This window comes from Gasterosteus aculeatus, chromosome 15 (genome assembly GCF_964276395.1).
Source record: "Gasterosteus aculeatus chromosome 15, fGasAcu3.hap1.1, whole genome shotgun sequence".
Lineage (NCBI taxonomy): Eukaryota > Metazoa > Chordata > Actinopteri > Perciformes > Gasterosteidae > Gasterosteus > Gasterosteus aculeatus.
The window spans coordinates 2,923,895-2,943,406 of record NC_135703.1 but is presented as its reverse complement, the minus strand read 5'-3'; the positions used below and the strand labels follow the sequence as shown (position 1 = coordinate 2,943,406).

General features: G+C 48.4%; 1 protein-coding gene across 1 annotated transcript in view; it reads right to left on the bottom strand.

The window, feature by feature from the left end:
* Positions 1 to 15,938, bottom strand: part of sntg2 (syntrophin, gamma 2) — a 39,372-nt gene extending 23,434 nt beyond the window's left edge. Inside the window, exons 1-7 of the mRNA XM_040198908.2 lie at positions 15,534 to 15,938; positions 4,140 to 4,277; positions 3,964 to 4,020; positions 3,785 to 3,842; positions 3,028 to 3,071; positions 1,704 to 1,745; positions 836 to 923 (exon numbers count right to left, since the gene is read on the bottom strand). Of these exons, the coding sequence (XP_040054842.2) occupies positions 836 to 923; positions 1,704 to 1,745; positions 3,028 to 3,071; positions 3,785 to 3,842; positions 3,964 to 4,020; positions 4,140 to 4,277; positions 15,534 to 15,602 (496 nt within the window). The 5' untranslated portion in view covers positions 15,603 to 15,938. The remainder of the gene's footprint in view (positions 1 to 835; positions 924 to 1,703; positions 1,746 to 3,027; positions 3,072 to 3,784; positions 3,843 to 3,963; positions 4,021 to 4,139; positions 4,278 to 15,533) is intronic.
* Positions 15,939 to 19,512: the final 3,574 nt, after the last annotated feature.

Below are 19,512 nucleotides of genomic sequence, written 5' to 3'. Positions count from 1 at the left end.
AGCGTCTCACGGGCATCTCTGCTGACGGGACGTTAGCTTAGCACGACGCTCAACGCGGGAGAGAGTGACGTGTGGTCACTAAGTACGCTATAAATATTCATGTCTGTTAGTGTTGATCCTCTTTTCTGTCATGAATTGCTGATCATTTCATTCTTTACATTGAGCCGTATCTCCACATTTATGTTTACATATTCATCCATATGTAGGATTCAGAGCTTCAGATCAAACGTGAATAAGTGAATTTAAGACTGGCTAAAAATCTAGTTAATCAATTTTGAGTGACCAAAAAACAATCAATTAAACTGCACCTGTCACTCAGTTGCCATAGAGACGAATGAGTGACTGGGTCGGCGGCCACACTGATCCTATCCGTCGTTTCCATTATGCGTTATAATACATGATGAACTAGGACGCAATATCTTCATCCATCTCCTACGTGATATTAAAAAAAGGGCAAAGCAGTCCCATCTATCTTTAAAACAGCCCATTAAATCGCCAAACTTTCCAATTTGCGTTTTGTTCTCAGAGCTGCTTCTCTCACCTCTCAGCCGCCGAGCTGCTCTCCACCTTTCTACCGGAGGATTTCTACAGCCCGGCGCCCTCAACTCTCCAAGCGGCCCGCGGGTGAGCACAGGAGCAAGGGATTCTGGGTGTTTCTGACATGCATTCTGGGTGTTTATTGCAAAGCGGGACGACTCACCGCTTTGCAATAAACGCTCGTTTTATCGAGCCGCTATTAAGCGGCGAAGCGCTAAAAAGACAATCTCCCATCGAGGCGTCACACTCCCTTTTCCCACCGACGGCGGCGTGGAGTTTACGGTGAGCTTCCTCTCACCTAGAGGCAGTTTCAGGAACGACGGAACTTCCCGCAGGTAGCGCACGGTGACGGTGACCTCGTCGCCGGCGGTGCGCAGGAGGTGAACCTGAGAGGAGCGAGGCGGAGAGAGAGAGAGAGACAGACGGGAACGAATTTCATCTCCAATAAGTGACAACAAGCCACGTTCACGTCAGGACGTGCAGCGAATATGAGGTCATAGGTTAAGTTATTGTCAATCATCAAGAGGCGGGACGCCGCGCGTCGGTCTGATTATTTGAGGCGTTCAGAGAAGCTTCGGTTGGAGGATCGAAATATTTAAGCCGTCTGTCTTTGTCGCGCATCTCGGGGGGAAAAAGCGGAAGCGACACTTGAGCGCCGCCGCCGTCATTGCTCCTCGCCCTAAAAAAAACGCACACCCGCCATCACATCGCCGACTATCCTCTCTCACACTGCACGGCCGCTCGAGCCCGAGCAGCTGTCAGCGCTGCAAGTAGAGGCGGCCCGCCGTTAAAGCGCCGTGGATCTTCTTCTGGGGAGAAACTGCTCATTACGCGTTTTGACGCTGCGCAGGTGAATATAGTGAACAGCTGTGCGGGTGTGTGACGAGAGACGTGTGTGTGACGAGAGACGTGTGTGTGTGTGTGTGTGTGTGTGTGTGTGCGCATGTTGGCACATAATGAAATGAAATGTTTAACAAAAAGAGAAGTTTGAACGAAAAAGGTCCCACGTACATAAACGCTGCCAAATATCAGCACCCTCAGCCCCTGAGCAGCTTTGGATAATGAGCCTCGTTTTCTATTTTAGCAGAACGCGGGTCGCTGCAGGTTGGTGATGACGGTGGGGGAGGAGGGCAACTCCTTCAACGGTCAATCACAGATGTACTCACAACTTCCTTGTGCGTGCAGGGCTCCACGTTTATGCCGTTGACCTGGAGAAACCAACAGGGAGAGTGGGAAAGCACACAAGTAATTACACAGTGGCGAGCGCGTGTAATTAAGCAAAGCTAAGCTCATTTAGCGCGGCGACGGGTCCAGGCGAGGAGGGGGGGAGGGGGGGCAGGGGTGGAATGCGATTACCAACCCCCGTCCGTCCCCCACCTGCAGCCCGCGGCAGACTACTTTGGTCTGGATGCGGGCCGGAGGACCTCTCCTCGTTCAGGTGACCTGCGCTTTTCTCTCAAAACACCGTCCGCTACCCGCCCCGCGACCCGCCATCGACCTCCATCGACCGCCCGCCGACTCTCTCCTCACAGGCAATAAAGCAGCTGGGTGCATCTGGTGAGGGGATAACAGCTGGGTTGTGTGTGTGTGTGTGTGTTTGCTTTGGCTAACTGCGTCTCGGCCTTTGCTACGCGGCTCACTTTCAATGTTTCGGCCGTGGCGTTAACCCGCTTACAGTCCACAGGTCTTTTTGGCTGAAGTGACCTTGGACCGATTCCGTGACCTAAACGGAACCGAGGAAAGGCTTCAAGATCAAACCATGGAGTGACACAAAAACAAGCACAAAGAGGAACACAATGGCCGCAAAGAGGGAACAAAACCACACCGCAAACACTCATAGAATCACCAAGACGCACAAACCGACTTTCCCACAGGGATCTTTACATGTCTGATAGCAGCTATGCATCAAGATTATTAATACTATAATATTAGAATAGAAAGTCTATTTTCTCTTCGTTTATTCTACTCTATTCCTCCCTGCCAAGGCTTATGCAAATAGATGCAATAGTCTGCAGTGTGACAATGCAAAGTCTTTGCAAAATAAATATGACACCCGAGAAGGTTGAAGCAATAGCAATTCAATTTATACGATTCCTAATAACTTCCAATATGAGTGTTGCTGTTGCTCGGCTGTCCGATGAATCGGTGTTTTCTAGATAAACAGCTCGACAAATCGACATGCCGGACAGATTCAAATGAACTTTTTAAAAGATTAAATGAACGGCATTACTGAAGACGGGATACTTTGGGCTTCAGATGAGTTTAGAGCTTGTGATTAATCTAAACCACAGAATGAAAGAAATAGAAGTCAAAAGAGCAGAGATTCATCACAAGACTCATTTGATCAAATAAATAAATAAACAGTCTTCCCCCCCATTTCGGAGATGAAATTACACTCTGTCAAAGGAGAAGAGGGGTTGAAATGGAGACGCGACAAGTTGTCGCCCCGGATCGACCTCGAGGCGAATGGAGCGGGACGGATGTACCGACCTGCAGCACGGCGTCCCCGACGAACAGCTTCCCCGTCCGGTCCGCTGCAGGCGGGTCAGAGGTTAATGAAAACATTAACAAGTAATTGCTCATTTCATACACGGTGACGTAGGGAGGGGGACGGCGAGCGGTGTCCCGGCCCGACTAATCTCTGGCAACGTCAGCTGGGGGAAAGAACACGGGGGGGGGGGGAAGCGTGAAATTTAAAGCTAAGCGGGCTGTAAACTCATTTGCGACAGCCGCAAAAAGACAAATTACAGGGAAAGGATTCACTCGCATGAGGCTGTGATATCGCAGCCCGACAGGCCAAGCTGGTGGCTCTTTGCTTTTACGGTTCCCTTCCGCACTTTAACATACAATCTTTATTCTCATTTCTGTCTAACAGTAAATTAACTTGAGAGAACGGAGGGAGGATCGATAATGTTGTGACGAGCTCGGTTTATCTCGAAGGATAACAGGTGACTCGTACATCTTTGGTGCACCTCGCTGGTCATCAGAAGCATTACTGTGTGTGTGTGTGTGTGCGGGTTGAGACCCTTTGGTGGAGTGTTTAGGGGGAGAACCAAGCTAATTGTTTCCCCACGTTTCCAGTCTTCATGCTGGAGTAAAATGGAAGATGCTTCAGAAGTGGTAGAGGAGTAAAAGCTTTTTAACACTTGAGCTTTCTCTTTGGGTATAAATCCCCCCCCACTCGATCAATGCTGTTCAACACAGGTCCGAATCCACATTGAAGTAGAGAAACAAGACACTTTCTTACCTACTTGATCTTTAAAGATCTTTGAAATGACCACGGGCACGTTGTGCTCTGCACCGCCCTGGAACGCAGGAGAGAACAAATTCATTCGCCTGCTGTTGACTTCCGGTGCACAAATGTTGCCGCTAAAACGTCTCTCTCCTCCCGTCTCTCTCCGCGGTCCAACAAATAAAAACGCTTACTTTGATGCTGAGGCCCAGACCGCCAGCCGCCTGTCTTCGCAGTACAACCGTTCTGTGCTTTAGAAAGGGGGGAGTTTCTTATTGGCAATAAGGTGTCGCGAACGCCGAAAACAGCATCCCGGGGTTGTGCGTCATGAATGGTGACTGCGAAGAGCGGAGCCCTCGGGCGCACTTACATTTGCCGGGGACTCGCTTCCACTCGTGCAAACCACGTCCAGCTTCTGGATGGTCAGCAGCTCTTTGGTCAGTTTCAGGCAGACGTCGTAGGTGTTGTTGGTCTCCTCGTTGTACAGCAAAGCAATTCCGGATTTTGTCTGTTGGAAATGAGGAGAGGAAGTGACATTTTGCAGAGCAGTCATGTAGACAATGAACATGTTAGCGTCACGCATGTTCCCCCTCGTTTTTCTGCTCTACCTTTGTCCGGGTTCTGTAAAAAAAGCTCCTCGGATTTTATTAAGTTAACTACTACATTCTGATAAATGTGATTTCCTCCTTTGATGATTGTCGGTAAAGAACATTTTGCCAAACGCGAAGGATTTAGATATTTGTAATATTTTTCTGGGGCATAATAAATAGCCCCAGTATTGTTATTGAAAAAGACAGTACATCATTTTAAGAATGGCAGAAGAGGCTCAATTCCCTCATGTTTTGGAAACGCCATTATTTTTCCGGAGCTTCATCACAATCCTGCCAGCGGAGTCAATGCCGCTGATGGATGGTGTGACGCATAGAAAAAATGAAAAGCACAACAGCTCATGTTTGATGGGAAAAACAATTGCCAGTGGAAGTGAAGTGACTTGACTCTGAGTCGGAGCAAGCGTCCCTCAGTATGCAGCGGGAGCACAGAAGCAAAAGGAACCCGAGGAAGGACATCGGCTACCTGTAAATGTTGTAAAAGAGGATAAACGACCATTCAGAGCATTCATTCGATGCTTTAATCCAATGCTCGCCATTCGAAGACGGGAACAATGAGGGCTTTCTGTCTCTGAAGATAACTTGTGGACACGCGTCCTCAGAGACTGCTGGGCCTTCAACGTTATTCTTTCATCATTGACTATTCGGAGAAAAAAAAAAAGCCTTTAAAAATAAGCATGGGAAGAGGAAACAACGGCTGCTGGACAAGAAGAGGCTTATTTTGAACGCGCTCGTCTTGTCTTCCTTTACAAATACATTTTCTGTGTGCTTTGAATAATTGTGCGACTGCCCGGAGCGTCCCAGTGGGGAGCTGTAAGGTTGTAAGAGAACCCTGACGGTAATAAGACGGAGCCCAGGGGCAGAAAAATAAAATGTGAGCAGCGTGTTGTCCTGCAGATCTGTGTAGCAGAAGATCGACCTTTTCGTCGATGATGCGAGTTGGTGGGAAAAGGGTGACAATCCGTACGTGAGTGAGGTCAAGCAATTCTCTTTTTAAGAGACTCTGCAATGAAGGTCGGGCTCTCTTCCTGCTGCTGGACTCGGGGGGGCCAGGAGAGGGTCCCGGGTTCAGGCGGGGGGGGGCTCGACAGTGACATCGCCACAGCTGCCGTGGAGAATAAACCCTCCCCAATGGGGGTGACACACAGACGCTGCTGCTAATAAGAAAAACATGCACAATAGTCTTTTGTGTCGTATCTTTTACTTCCTTATCTTCACCCGGCAGCCCGGCACAAAGACACCTTTCTTTTTCTGGCCGCCTCGTGGAACAAAAACCCACATGCGATGGACGGGGAGAGCCGGCTTTTAAATGCAGCACGAGGCGTTGTTGATCGCCATGGAGACCGTGGACGGTTACATATGTTGAACGTAGCATTTAGCGATGGTTGCTACAGCGATGGAAATATGCGGGCAAGCTGACGTCCTCTATGAACCCGTTGGGCTTCTCAGGCCGGCCCCCCCCTCGCGGGTGACTGCGTGCGGCCACGTGGGATCCAGCAGCGCGTTCGGCGGTGCTTTCGTGCAACCTCATCTCGTCCGTGCAGATTGAAAACAGGAGGCGCACGTGCACCTAATGCGATCTTGTTAAGACGCGCGGCGCTGCTGGTGCATGTTCTGCTCAGGCAGTCTGTCACGTATTCTCTAATCCAATGACAAAACAAACAAACACGCAGTTAACATTTAAATCACACAGCCGCTGCAGGAGCACATCTTGTTTGCAAGATCCGAGCTGAAGTAGGTGGAGATCTTATTCGTCGTCATCCTCTTTCCCCTTGAAACCGCCACAGACGCACCGAGCAGCCGACGACCAAACGCAACCACGTAACGTGTGTCTGTAGTTTTGGCGGCACCGCTGGCGAGCGATGGATGTGGGACCGTAAGATGCGGATGGACAATTTCTGCTAAAGTCGAGCTGTTACTTTTATGAAACAGTGATGCAGTGACCTTTCACAGCTGCCATAACCGATCATTTAAAACACGGTCAGGTGATCTCGACAGACCGGGAGCGTCATGGCGAGACATTATATTGTATTTATCAACAGCGCTACGTGAGTCTCATCTTATTCACAGTCAAGTACCTCGTATAGACAGCGTCTTATAGAGTTTAATGCTTTTTAAAATGAATATCTGAATGCATTTTATTGCATTGAAAAGCTTAATCATGAGTTTTTGTGCCGTGTTTGTCTTATCTTATCAAATCCATTTGTCTTCCGTCTGTATCAAAAGTTTAAAATAAAAACCCAAAGACGTCCTTCAGATCTGATCTCTTTGTTGGCGGAGGATGCAGAAGCACTTTAGTTTTGAGTGGCACTATAATTTATTTGTGTTATTACTGATATGAGGCTTGAATACCAGATGAGCACAGAAGACACAGAATGAGGGTTTAATATTGCCAGGAAATAACAGCTGTAGCTCACGGACAAGTTCCTCTCAATACTAGAGGCCCTGATTCAAAACTGTTGGGCTTTGAATATTAATATGACATAATGGAAATTTAAACTGGAAGGATCCGTACAGATAGAAAGTCGCCACCAGTTAGCCGATAAAAAAATAAAAGTAGTTTCACGGACAGAATTATCTTTGGCTGAACACAGAAACCAGCTGGCAGGAAGTGTTTTAACAGACAACGGCCAAAAGCGTCATTAATCCATTTGGCAAGTAGCTTCCTCCATCAACAAATTAGTATTTTTTGAATAATTAATTCAATCGAAACTGCCCCAAAATCTGCGTTTTGGGTGAACAACCCCCCCTCAAGGGAAGAAAATCTATTTTTAAAAAGGTTAAAAGCGTTGTTCAACTAATCACTGGAAGGTTTCTTCTTTATTGTAGTGTTTTTCTGAAGTATACTAAGACTTATAAATGTCAGCAGAGGCTACTGGGTCATTTGAATAACTACATAACTTGTAGCTCACCTGCTGAGCGGAGCTCTCCCCTCAAAGACAAGAGAAGGTCGCAGGCTGTTTTGTTCACTTTTTAAATCTCTATTTACTCTGTGAGTGCAAATTTGACCTGACGGTCCGTGATGAGGCCGATTCGTCACACCGGCCAGAGGGGGTCTAATAACGCATCAGCGTCAAGGAGACCAGAGGCTTATTTCCATTTGGCAATTTGATTCGCGTTGCTAATTGATTAATGACCATGCAGAGTGCGCATACAGTTAAGAAGATGCATCGGATCAAATATCAAGGTCGACCCGTTAGGCCTCATCTCTTTATTAACCACCGAAAGACCTGGAAAATTACCCATACCAAATTACCAGAGCAGAGGAAAACAGCCTCAAAGTAGACAGATCGCTGGGAAAAGCTCTTCTGCTGGTTTTTCTGCAACCAGTCAGCCAGAAAACGTGGCGATATCAGCAAGCTAATGTTAGCTCGCTAACTAGCCAGCCGCTCAAGGGGAACGAGGAGACACCTAGATGCTTCTTCTACCGCCCGGTGTCATAAAGTAGACAGGAAGTCACTTCCAAACCAGTCACGGACAAGCCTTCCAATTGTTGCAGAAACCAGTGTTCATGTACCGATCCTTTTTCCCCGATCAAAAAAGGAAATCTAATAGTTTAGTTCAAAAATAGCCGAATAATTCTGACCATGTCCAGTGTTTTTCCATCAGCTGCCCGTGCAGGAGGCCCGTCCAGCCGTGTGTTCACTCGGTCCCTGCTGTCCGTTGCATCGATTTGTGCTCGCATGCATCTTTTATGAGTTCTCAATATTGTAACTTCAAAACAGGACATTTCGATCCGGGGCGGCGGAACGGCGCGTTACGGCTCAACTTGTTTTGCGGCAATCTGCAGGTTGACCGGTCGCCCGTCAGGTAGATTGTCTGCCATGTGTAATTAAACACGGGCCGCTGGCCTCCGCGGTGTAATTTACATCGCGTGCGGCTGACCACGCGTCGTGGCATTTCTCCGCTTCTCTGCCTGAGCGAACATCGCTGGGTTCGGGGGTTTTTTTTTATTCAGTCGGGTTGCAACGAAGAAGCTCACACCTCGGCGCCGCGCGAGACGCCGGCTGCAAAGTGTCTCCGAGCGTCTTCTCGACTGCTCGCCGCGTCTGAAGCTCCGCCGGGAGACGGCGGAGAACACTTTGCACGGTGGAAAGAACGGCCTCAGAGAAGATTTCACTCCGCCTGCCGCATGTGAACAGGAAGAAAATCACGGCGTTCGCTTCTTGCCAGGGTTTTATTCTGCTAAGAAATGCTGTTGGGGGGGTTAGTTTCTAAATCCACTGGAAATGAAGCACTACTTTCAGCACAACCTCAGCCGTTTTTTACCCTACAACGGTAAAACATAAAAGGGTTTAAGAGTTAGATTGATTTATCATACAATAAAAAACGCACAGAGGTTATGCTGAAAACCTTTAAAACATTTAAGTGATTGGTCTCGTAGATATGACCCATTGTGTGCCCTACCCAATAATTGTCTACCAATTAGGATTATTCATATTTCATATAAATAACTAATACCAGGATAAATGACCTAATTTGCAAAAATAAAAGTTGAGATTTGTTCTCAGTCTCAATCCGTTATATAATCTGATTAATCATCTGCTAGCTGATGAATAACTAAACGTAGAACTGTTTATTTAGATCTCTAATGAGCTTTTGGAGGCGGGGGCTGTTTTTTAGAGGCCGTCTAATTTATGTTCACAACGTGAAGCTACAATCTGTAAATGAGATGAGCAGCAAAGAGCATTAAATGTTCATTAAACGTGTTCGACACTCTGTCAACACCACGTCCTCCCAGTTCAGGATGGATAACCACACTGATCCCCCAAGAAGAACCAGAGTCGCCAGTTACTCTTTATTTTAACTGCTTCGCACTTCGCGCATCTACTTTTTGAGTGCTGATTACATAAGATCTTTATAAGATATTATTCACGCTCGTACGTAGAGCAGCTGCCTCGCTAAAGTACCATAACGGCTCCTTTTAAAGTCCTTCACCACGCGACACCGTTACAGAATAAGGGTTGAGCCTGTCGCCTAAACTTAACCCTTTTATTTTGAAAGGACACTACGATGATGACGTGTTGAAAACCAACGAGGGCCGCTGAGCGAGCGTGTTGGGAGGGGGGGGGGATTCCTGCTTCCCTCCTCCCTGTCCCTCCCTCCCTGTCCCCTCCTCCCTGTCCCTCCCTCCCTGTCCCCTCCTCCCTGTCCCCTCCTCCCTGTCCCTCCCTCCCTGTCCCTCCCTCCCTGTCCCCTCCTCCCTGTCCCTCCCTCCCTGTCCCTCCCTCCCTGTCCCCTCCTCCCTGTCCCCTCCTCCCTGTCCCTCCATCCCTGTCCCCTCCTCCCTGTCCCCTCCTCCCTGAACTGCAGAGAAAGAGAAACTTTTTGGACCCAGATAACCTTCAACTCTCAAGTTAAAGACACACAAGTTACACGAATATGGCCAGCAGCCAGTGTTCTCACACACACACACACACACACACACACACACACACACACACACACACACACACACACACACACACACACACACACACACACTCCTTCCTGTCCAGATCAATGGAATAACGTCATAACCGCTGAGGAGTAGACCACAGCAGCAAACGCAGGCCAGTCGCATCGCTGATACCGCCCTCAGTGAAGAATCACACTTTGATGCCATCAGTTCAGCTTCCATTTAACGAACCCCTCGTGTGTGGATTGCATTAACTTTGAGGCATGATTCATCAGTTACATCAGTGTGAAACCGTCTCTGGGCCATTGCAAGACATCACTCCCAATCTTCTGTCCCTGGCAGAGGGCCCCCAGTGTAATAAAAGCACATTCATGTCAAGCTGGAGGAGGTTAATGAGTATGAACAGTCCGAATCAATTGAATTCATTTTAAACTCTCAGTTAAATGGAGATCGTCATCAGAAATCTGGAGGCATAACTTAAGTGTCCTTAAGACGAAGAACGAAGAAGCGGACGAGAAGCAAAACCCAGAACTTCAAGTCAATTCAAAAGACCAGCAAAGTGTTGCGTCAGCAGTGGTGCAGCTGTGGGTTTTCAGTTTTACGGTGAAACAAGCCAGGGATTTATTTTCAGAAGGTTTAGGGTTCTTTTCTTAAAACTGCAAGCAGAGAGCTAGAACTGCGCATTAAGTCACAAACCATTTGCTTTGTTGGTCACAACTATTAGAAACAGATGGACAAGGAGCATTTTCTCACTTCTAATAGTAAATATGCAGACAGGTCCGGCCTTTACGGCAAAAAAAAAGTGCATGCACATGTATTTTGCAAACTGAGCTTGCATTTATTTTGCCAACCTGCGTTTTTTCCAAATGTACAAATATGCATGTTTCAGAAAGCGTGTGTGTCCGTTAGCTCTTGTGTGCACCAATGCTCGATGTTGCCTGGCAGCTTTCAAAGTTCAAAAGGTTAAAGGATTTTTGGAAAATGGGTTAAAACACTTTTTGAAATCAGAGATGTCGCGGCACAAATAGACATAATCCATCAGTTGGCCAATATAGCTTTACCACAATGCTAATACCCACATGGGGGGGATTTTATTGCACCTTTCCATCAGGACACACGCTTACAGAAGAGTGGAAGCAGCAACGGGGCAAATTAAACGTGAAAAACTGTGAAAAACTGACTGCATCTTCAGATACCTGCAGGGCTTCTTATGAAGTTGTCTTTGTCTTTTGTTGGATGAGGAGAAAGTAAACCGTTATCAAATTGACAGTGATTGATTATAGTCATCAATGCGTCAGCATGTCTGCATTTAAGCTGTTTTTAATGTGTAAACCAGCGGGAGCTTCTGAGTGAGGCATGCTGGGTGAACCTGCAGCAGACGCTGGTTCGCGACTCCTCACTGATCAAGTTCCATCAGAAAACTCCTGCACCTTTGGCAGAATGTTGGATAAACTAAATATGTGTTTGTTATTTTGTTATTTGTGGAACAGAATTGACTTTTTATTTTACCGAATGGCTGTTGATGAACATGATAAGACCGTTTGAGTTGACACGCCAGGACCGAATCCACCTTTCAGCACCACGGAGAGCGCTGCTCCATGCGGTTAAATACTTAATAGAAAGTAATAATCCGGACTTCTCTTAGGGTGATGACATCATTAGACTTCCACGGCTGCATTTAAAAACCTAATCAGAAGCTGGGAATCAAAGTCCATTTTAAAAAGTACACCCATAAACCAAAAATAGATCTAATCGTTTAGGTAAAAACGGCGATCGACTAGAAGTATTAAAAACATGCCACAGAGGTTTTCCTCTGCAAGGGCACACGCAGCTTAAACGGCACTAAGCTGTCCGTTTAGTCGTACCTCTCCGATGGTAATCTGAAGTTATCGCTGAAGTCGGCTTGTCGCTCAACACACTTTTGGAGCATCTGCTCTCTTCCGCTCCCACGGGCCCCCGACACGCATCCGCCTTCTCCTGCTTCATTCCTTCATATGCTTCAATGTCATCAACCCGCTGTGCAGGTTACACACCTGCCCCGCGGATCACGTCCCCACCCATTAGTCAATGCATCGCCGGCGCGTGTCAGTGGCCCAGAAGGGACTCGTGTGCACAGAGCTCCCCGGAATCATCCTGCTTGTGCCTCCCCGCCCCATCCGAGTGTCTCTGAGGGAAATCAAAGACACTCGGCGCGTTTCCTCTCCGCCGCGCACTCGCCGTTTGAAGAGGCTCGTCTCTGCAGACCCGATGACAGCCGCGAATTCCCCAAATCCGAGATTGTTTGCACGTGTGAGCGCGAGGGGCGAGGCGGAGGAAATTAGTCCTGAAGCCGAACCTTTCCTCCTTCTTTCACACATTATTTGGGGTGAATGTTGGTTTTTGAAGAAACAATCTAGAAATGTGAATATCTCCCACATTCGTGTATTCCCATTTCAAGGAGGAAAAATAAAGCGTGTGTGCCTTTGTTTGTCTTTCATCGCCCAGGCTCAGTGATCATAAGCGGTGAGAAACCCACGGCCGGCTGGTAACGGGGGCAGGTAGATTCCTCTCAATCTCACTTGGAAATGAATGGGGACATTAAAATGCATAAATTCCCTGCTTTGAATCCAAATAAGAATGCTAATGAAACGCTGTGGGTATTAATAATGCAGCGGACGACTTTCCTTTTATTTACTGGGGAAACATTTGAAGGAAGGTTTCAAGCGGTGACGGCGGCGGCTTGTTTGGATGCATCAGGATTTGCGACGACGCGTCCGCTCGACACTTTTAAAAATTTAAAACGGCTTTAATCATAGGCTGTGTTTGCAGCGGTCTGAATTACAGATTATGACAGTGCGTGACACCGTATTATACATGTAACTCTGCACCGCCCACAGGGACTAATTTAAAGCTTTAACAAAGCCTAATTTATGATGTAACTGCCCTTTGGCCCGTTCCACAGCTCTCCAGGGTTCCTCCAGTTGCTGTCGTTCCTTCATGTGCAGCCAGCTGTGAGGGAATGAGCTACGCACATGCATGTATAGGTCCAAATGGTTGGTGCACAGACATCGAATAAAGCCAAAGGAAGAAAGCGTTTGAGGATTCGATCGCGTGTTTTTAATCGGGCGTCATTAAATCGCGCCGTTCATTTTTGAAGGGGCCGCCTGCCAATGATCAGGGCGAAAATTGAATATCGTTCAGGAGCTGAAAGAGACTGAATATGACCTTTAAAAGCAACTGAATTCTTTACATATTAGACAATAATACAGTCTGATTGTCGTGTGTCACTTCCAATTACCTGAGTCGCTGCGGAAAAAATGAAAAGTTGTGAAGGGAATTCGTGTCCGTGCTCCAAGTGATTTGGGTTAAAATATGATTGACTTCCCCAACACAAAAGCGGCGACTTTCACACTCCGCTGGGGCGTAATTATGCCGCCGCGCCTCGTGTGCCAAGAGACGTGTGGCGTGTGACCAAAGGGGGGAGGAAATCCTGTGTGACACGCATGTCACTTCGTTTCACCCTGCCTGTAGTGAAGGGACGTGGGTTTGATCCCCTGATAGCAAAGCCGCACCACGCCGCACTTTAGGGGCAGCGTGGTTTGGCACATTTGCTCATCGGACGTTGCCACGGTTACTTCTGAAGCGGATGTTGGACATTTTTTTAAATGCTGCGGGAATGAGCATCAAAACCCGGTAATGAGCCAGCAAGTCCAGTTCCCTCTTCAATGGGTTTTTGGTTTACAGGTCTGAGGTTTAAAGTCTTTTAAGGATTTGTTCTATGATCCAAAATAGGTCAATAGATGCCCTTTTTCTTAAGCTCGTACTTTAGTCTCAAACGTCAGCTCATTATTTCTCTCACAGAAAATAACACCGGTCGTGTCCATTTGCAAAGGTCAAACAAACGCGCCGTTTGTCCCGCTGGCTTGTTGTCGAGATGCCGAGCGCGGCGCACACTTCCTGTCCGAGGTTACTGCTAATCTTCAAAAAGCAAACTTGCTCATGCAAGACGCACGAGAAACAAAGGGCTCGTTGCCGGGTTGAACTGACAGTAGGAGGCAGAACTAAAAGCCTCTGGTGAAACCCTGCTGATCATCACTGAGTGGCATCATTTTAGCACACACAGCTCACACGAGGACGCAGGTAAACATCCTGCAATCCCTCCCCGTCAGTCACAGCACTAATGCAACCCGACAATGCAAGCACACAACCGGGCCCGTTGGTTTTGGATCAGGAGAGCCGGCCGACGCCAAACGGATGCTCGACGATCGGCCTCGGATTCATCGGCGTGTTTCAAAAAGCCAAATGCCAGATTTTTTTCGAAGGAGCTGCTTTAAGTTTTGCTGGATTTGATTCGACGTTTGGATTTGATTCGAAGATTCTTGAGTTCACGAAAAACACCCTGAACTGCAGGTGATAAGAAATATTCAAGAGAGAAGGGGAGCGTGTGTGTGAGGAGCCTGTTTGGACAGGGAAGCGCCACTCGCTGTGTGGTTTTAGCCACCGGTCAGTGGAGAGTGGGAAATGTGAGGGAAATTGAGAACGCTCCACACGGCAGAATTAAGCCGCCAGACTTCCCCCCCCCCCCCCGAGACGCAGGTATCCGGTTTTTAAAGCCAATGCTTGGTGACCGGAAAGCGCCCGCGGAGAGGAGGGAATGAAAGGTGCCATGTGTGCAGACGGGGCGTCAAACAGGCCGGCGGCTGGACGAATAAAACGCTGCGTCATGTTTAACCACAAGAGGATGGAAGAAAAAAAACAACAACATGTGACTGGTTCAGAAATAAAAAGAAATTATTATATTTAAATTGCTGTAGTGTTTTAATCCCCACTCAGAGAATCATGAACAGCTGTTTAAAAAAATTTAGTTTGTTTTCCTGTTCAAGTAGCCTTAACCACAATGCCCAATTAAATATGAAGCCCTGGAGACAGAGAAGCTCAGCTCGATTCACGCCTCTGGGTCACAAAAGAACATAATGGTACCAGTTGTGATATAATTAATGCTGAAGCAGCCAGGCTGCATTAGTCTGCATTCACTGGCTGTTGATTACCGGCGTGTAGAGAACAAGGCTCCATGGTCATCAAACATATCGCACAATTGACGTCAAAGAAACGTCAACTAAATGGCCAAAGTAGGACTAAAGTCCTACTAGTAAAGCTCCTGCGGCGTTTGTGTGTTTGTAAAGCCCGCCTGCTGTAACCTACGGAGCCTTAATTGATCGCGAGGAACGTCACACCAGCCCGCGCTTACGTATATGTAGTTTAATGCGGTCTTGCTCATCATTCGGATTAGACGTATCGTACAGGAGGACAAATGGACTCTGCGAAATGAGCGCAGTCCTCCTGAGAATTCGGCATGTGATATTATATTAATAATAAAGCAAGCGCCGTCGTATTTCAACGAATTGCGTTTCAAACGCGTTATTAACGCGCGCACAAGCCGCTCCCGCGCTGGACGGTCTTTGCGTGGAGGAGCAACGGAACCGCGACACGTTAACGGCAAAAGTTGAGCGTTCCTACGAGCACGAAGCACCTTAGTCGGTGAAACGATCGCCGAAATGCGCAGACGCTGCAACGTGAGTGCGGAGGGCTTTAAAACCAAAGCTCTCTAACCCCCAACACGTATTTATAAGCAACGAAACACTAAAACGCATGTTTTTTTTAAGCTAGTCTGGTTGTCCCTCCCGCTTAACGGGGGACACCGCGGCGTGCGCGCTTCCCTGCGTCTCTCCCCGGGACCAGAGTTCGTTCCGTCGCGTCCACACGAAGGGGGTCTACTTGCCGAAGTTGGAACCGGGAGGCTGGCGGGTCGCTCGATCAGCTCGGGTTGCTGCTTCCCGGTCACATTCATTTCCCATGGAGACGCCGCTGCACTTGGACGAGAGTTCCCCCAAGTCGCCTGCGCGCCGCCGCGAGGTGCTACTCACGTGCGTCCCCGACGGAGGCGCGCGGAGGACGTCGTCGATTCGAATCTCTTTATTAAGCTGCCTGAAATCCCGCAGGTAGAGCAACGCTGCCTGCTGCACGGGGCAAACAAGTGACGGGGGGTGGGTGGGGGTGGAGGGGGGGCAGCCGCTGCTTCTTCTCTCCACCTGCTGCCCGTCCACCTCTGCACGGTTCCTGCGTCAGACGCGCGGCCAACGCGCGGGACTTTAACCCGTTCAGCGGCGCTCCCGCCCTGGACTCCTCAGTGCAGAAACCATGGCGGGTGTTCGGGGGGGGGGGGGGGGGGGGGGGGGGGGGTGGAGGGGGGTTTCACAATCAGTGTGATTGGTCTTTGATTCGGTACAACATGTAAAATCAGTTTTAAAGCCAGCGAGCCTCCACGGCACCAATTAACCTCCATGGAGGTCTGAGTTCCCTGAAGGAGGGGAGGGATGATTTGGCCTGGGGGGTTTGGGGCGCTGTCTCACCCCCCCACACACACACACACACACATCCCCTTCCAATGGCAGAATCACACTAGCTGTTAGTGGTACCGACTGGGTTCTATAAATAGACCCTCTCCATCGCTCAAGTGCACCCGGCACCTGAGAGGTGGTTTTTATTTGTGTGATTGCGACTCTGTAATCTGTGACAGACTTCTGCTTTTTCTCTTTTAAATGATCGGAGGGGGTTGGAGCGCCACGTGCATCTGGGAGGGTAACAGCGATGGACGACCCCCAGCCTGGGCCTGCTGTTAGACCACGGCGCCGACTTCGCGGCGTGTGAAAAGGTGTCATTGGAGGATTGGAGAAGGTGCGATTTTCAGCTACATAAGCTCCTCGCATCGAACTTCAGTGACAGGCGTCCAACTCGATGCTACTGTGCAAGAATCTGATGAGGTGGCGCGTGGACGCGGTTATGGATTTCAGGCTAAACTGAGACCCAGTTTATTATCGGGAAATATGTGATTCCCTGTGGAATTCAGCCACGCAGCAGAGTTTTAGTCGAAGAAACACTTTCAAGAAGGCAGAGCAAAGCCACAAAGGTACAAAAGGGAAGAGAAACGTCGATATGTGGAGCAAAACTTAAGGGATTGATTAAATAACGCATGTGTCTATTAATGTTCACTTATTAACTCACTGTCTGTTGATGCCTAAGGAACATTACAACAGCTCGAATAGCCCTCAAACTACCCAGTGGTCTAATGCAATGAATCTATATATATATAATTCATTTTGACAGTGAAAGCAAAAGAAGGACCTCTTTGGATCTGTATTCCCTCGATGGTTACCATAGTAACGTGACTGACCAGTCACAGGGAACATATCATCTTACACCCTTGTGACACTGGATTTGTATTAAATGTTTCCCAGTTTGAGATCGGTGGCAAAATTTCAGCAACTGAAACTTGTTTTAACACGAACGGCTCTTTCGGGATCCCCTTTATCTGGACAGATGATGTTCCGAGTGATGTTCTAGCGTCTGGTATCTGCGCCACGTTGAATGAAATAGACCTCCAAACGTCCGCCCATCAATCAGATGTTCTCCAGCCCGTCTCTGGGCTTGTGATCGCGGCGCTCCATCTCTCTCCTGCATCTTTAACTCGTCCGAGGCTTTGAAAAGCTTGTGCGCGAGCTTCAAAGTGACTTTTCTCTCCCTGCTATTATATATTTTTTAAATGCTCACTTTTCTGCGGTTGTATTTTGCATTCCAGAATAAATCTGAGTTAGTCTCTGCTGACCTTTGCTAATATTTCTGACCCTTCCTTGTCGCGCTCATTCCCCTGGTGTTGTTCTCGCTTCTGGATAAAGTCTCGTTCAAGGTGAACTGGGATCATCTTGCAGATGCCACTAAAACTAAATCTCCGCCCTGGAGGAAAAGCAGGAGAAGAGAACGTTGCATTTCTCAGTTTTAATCCTTTCGCGTCTTCGCGGCCTTTGTGCCTTAGAATTCTCTTCTTGGCATTAAGTGCATCGCTGTAATTTGCTTCAGCTCCTCTCTTTCCTGTGGCCTCCTGTACAACCTCCTCAGATCAAATTGAAAACTCATCACGCCCGTAATCCTCTGCAGACGGTAACGGGGGGGCAGGGTTCCCCAAAAGTTCACTGTACGGCCTTTTATTTCTGCCTTTCTCTCGTCTTTGCCTCGTGTTTTATACTGTGCTCACCGGGTCACACCAGTCAAACCTCACAGTGGACCCGACACACTCAAAGTGTTATACTTTATTATTTTATGTTTTAAAAACACGAAGACAGACGTGGCTCACTCGTCCCACGTCCACGTCCTCCACAAGGAAGTTTTGTGTGGTTTTATCGAAGGCCGCTTCCACGCGGGAACAAACGGAGGAGACCCGGAATAGAGCTCTGCGGGACTTTTTTTTAAGAGCCTCGTGCCTCCGGGAGATGAATCGCCTTACAGACAAAGGTCCATTAGAAGGATGGGACCTGGGACGACAGGTACCCGCCTCAGAGGTTAAGTGAGTCAATTAAAATTTCATGACCAAATCTCAAATGCTGCACTATTAGGTCAAAAAGAGGTAAGACGGGCGGCTTCCATTTAGCCGTCCTCGGGCCAGGAGGGGGTCGTCGTGATCTCCGGTAATGGAAAATCTAAGAGGAATTTTCTCTGAATTAATGTGCTGTCTTGTTGACCTGCTCCCTCGTTGCCGTCATATTAGTTCTCAACCGGATCCTCGGCGAAAGAGCCGGTGAAAATGTGGACTCTGCTGACGGAGGTCTTTAGTCGGAATTGCTTGCGTGAAATGACCCAAAAAAGGAAAATGAAAGAGGGACCTGCGTCTCTTCAGTCTGAATCGAGCTGTACTTCTAAACGTGGTCATCAGCCCATAAGGTATTTAACGCCTAGAGGCCTAAGAGGGTTCAATTAAATTGTGGGACAGCAGGCGTAGAGTTCATGTTTAACTAAAGCAACACTCTAAATTGAATTAATCAACCAAAAATAAGGCTCGTGGGAGGTTTGACCTGAATACGATGTGCAAAGATCCTGTTATTGAAGTTATTATTGTGTTTTCCTCCTCGTTTTATTGCTGATGCACATGAAATAATACACTGCACTGACCACCTCAGCAGAGCAAATTGCCTCTTGCATGATATAATGCAAAGATAATTGTTGTTGTGTGTTTCTGAAGGGCGGCGAGACGTGGTTTGTCTAAACTAGATGGGCCGGCGGTCTTTTTTTTTGGGGGGGGGGGGCTGTTCTCGGCGGCTCGCCGCGTCCACTGAGAATTCCCGATATCGATGTGGTGGAAATCAGATCGCTGAATGAAGCAGTTTTTGTAAGAACACGCCAGGCTGCATTCCTTTCCTTTATTGGCCACTTGGGAGCAATAAAGCGGTCAGATGTCATCGCGCAGACGCAGCGGCCTGTTAACGCGGCGCCGCGCTTCTCCCGTTAGCTCCGCTTTTGGTCTCCACCAACTCCCGGCTGGGGGGGAGGGAGGACACGCCTCGCTTTTCAGCCGCTAAACGTCCCCCTCCGCCGTTCTGCCAGTCACTTCATTTTTCGATTTGATCCTTTGACGGCGGAATCCACATTCGTGTCAAGCGGTGACAACGCATCACAGCTCGTGTGAATCAAAACAACAGGCCGAGAAACTTTCGTGGTTGTTGACGAACTCCCTCTCTGGGAAATGACTCGCGGGGCTTTGTGGTGGGCGAGAGAAGCCGCTTGAATCCGCTACGTTCCGCAGGATAGAGCAGCGGCCAACGGCGAGGTGGTTTCAGACAACACGGAGGTCGGGGGGGGGGGGGGGGTCGCCGCCGAGCGGGAGGACAACTCTGGGGGCGGCGGCGGCGGCGTTCCACGCGGCTCGCGCC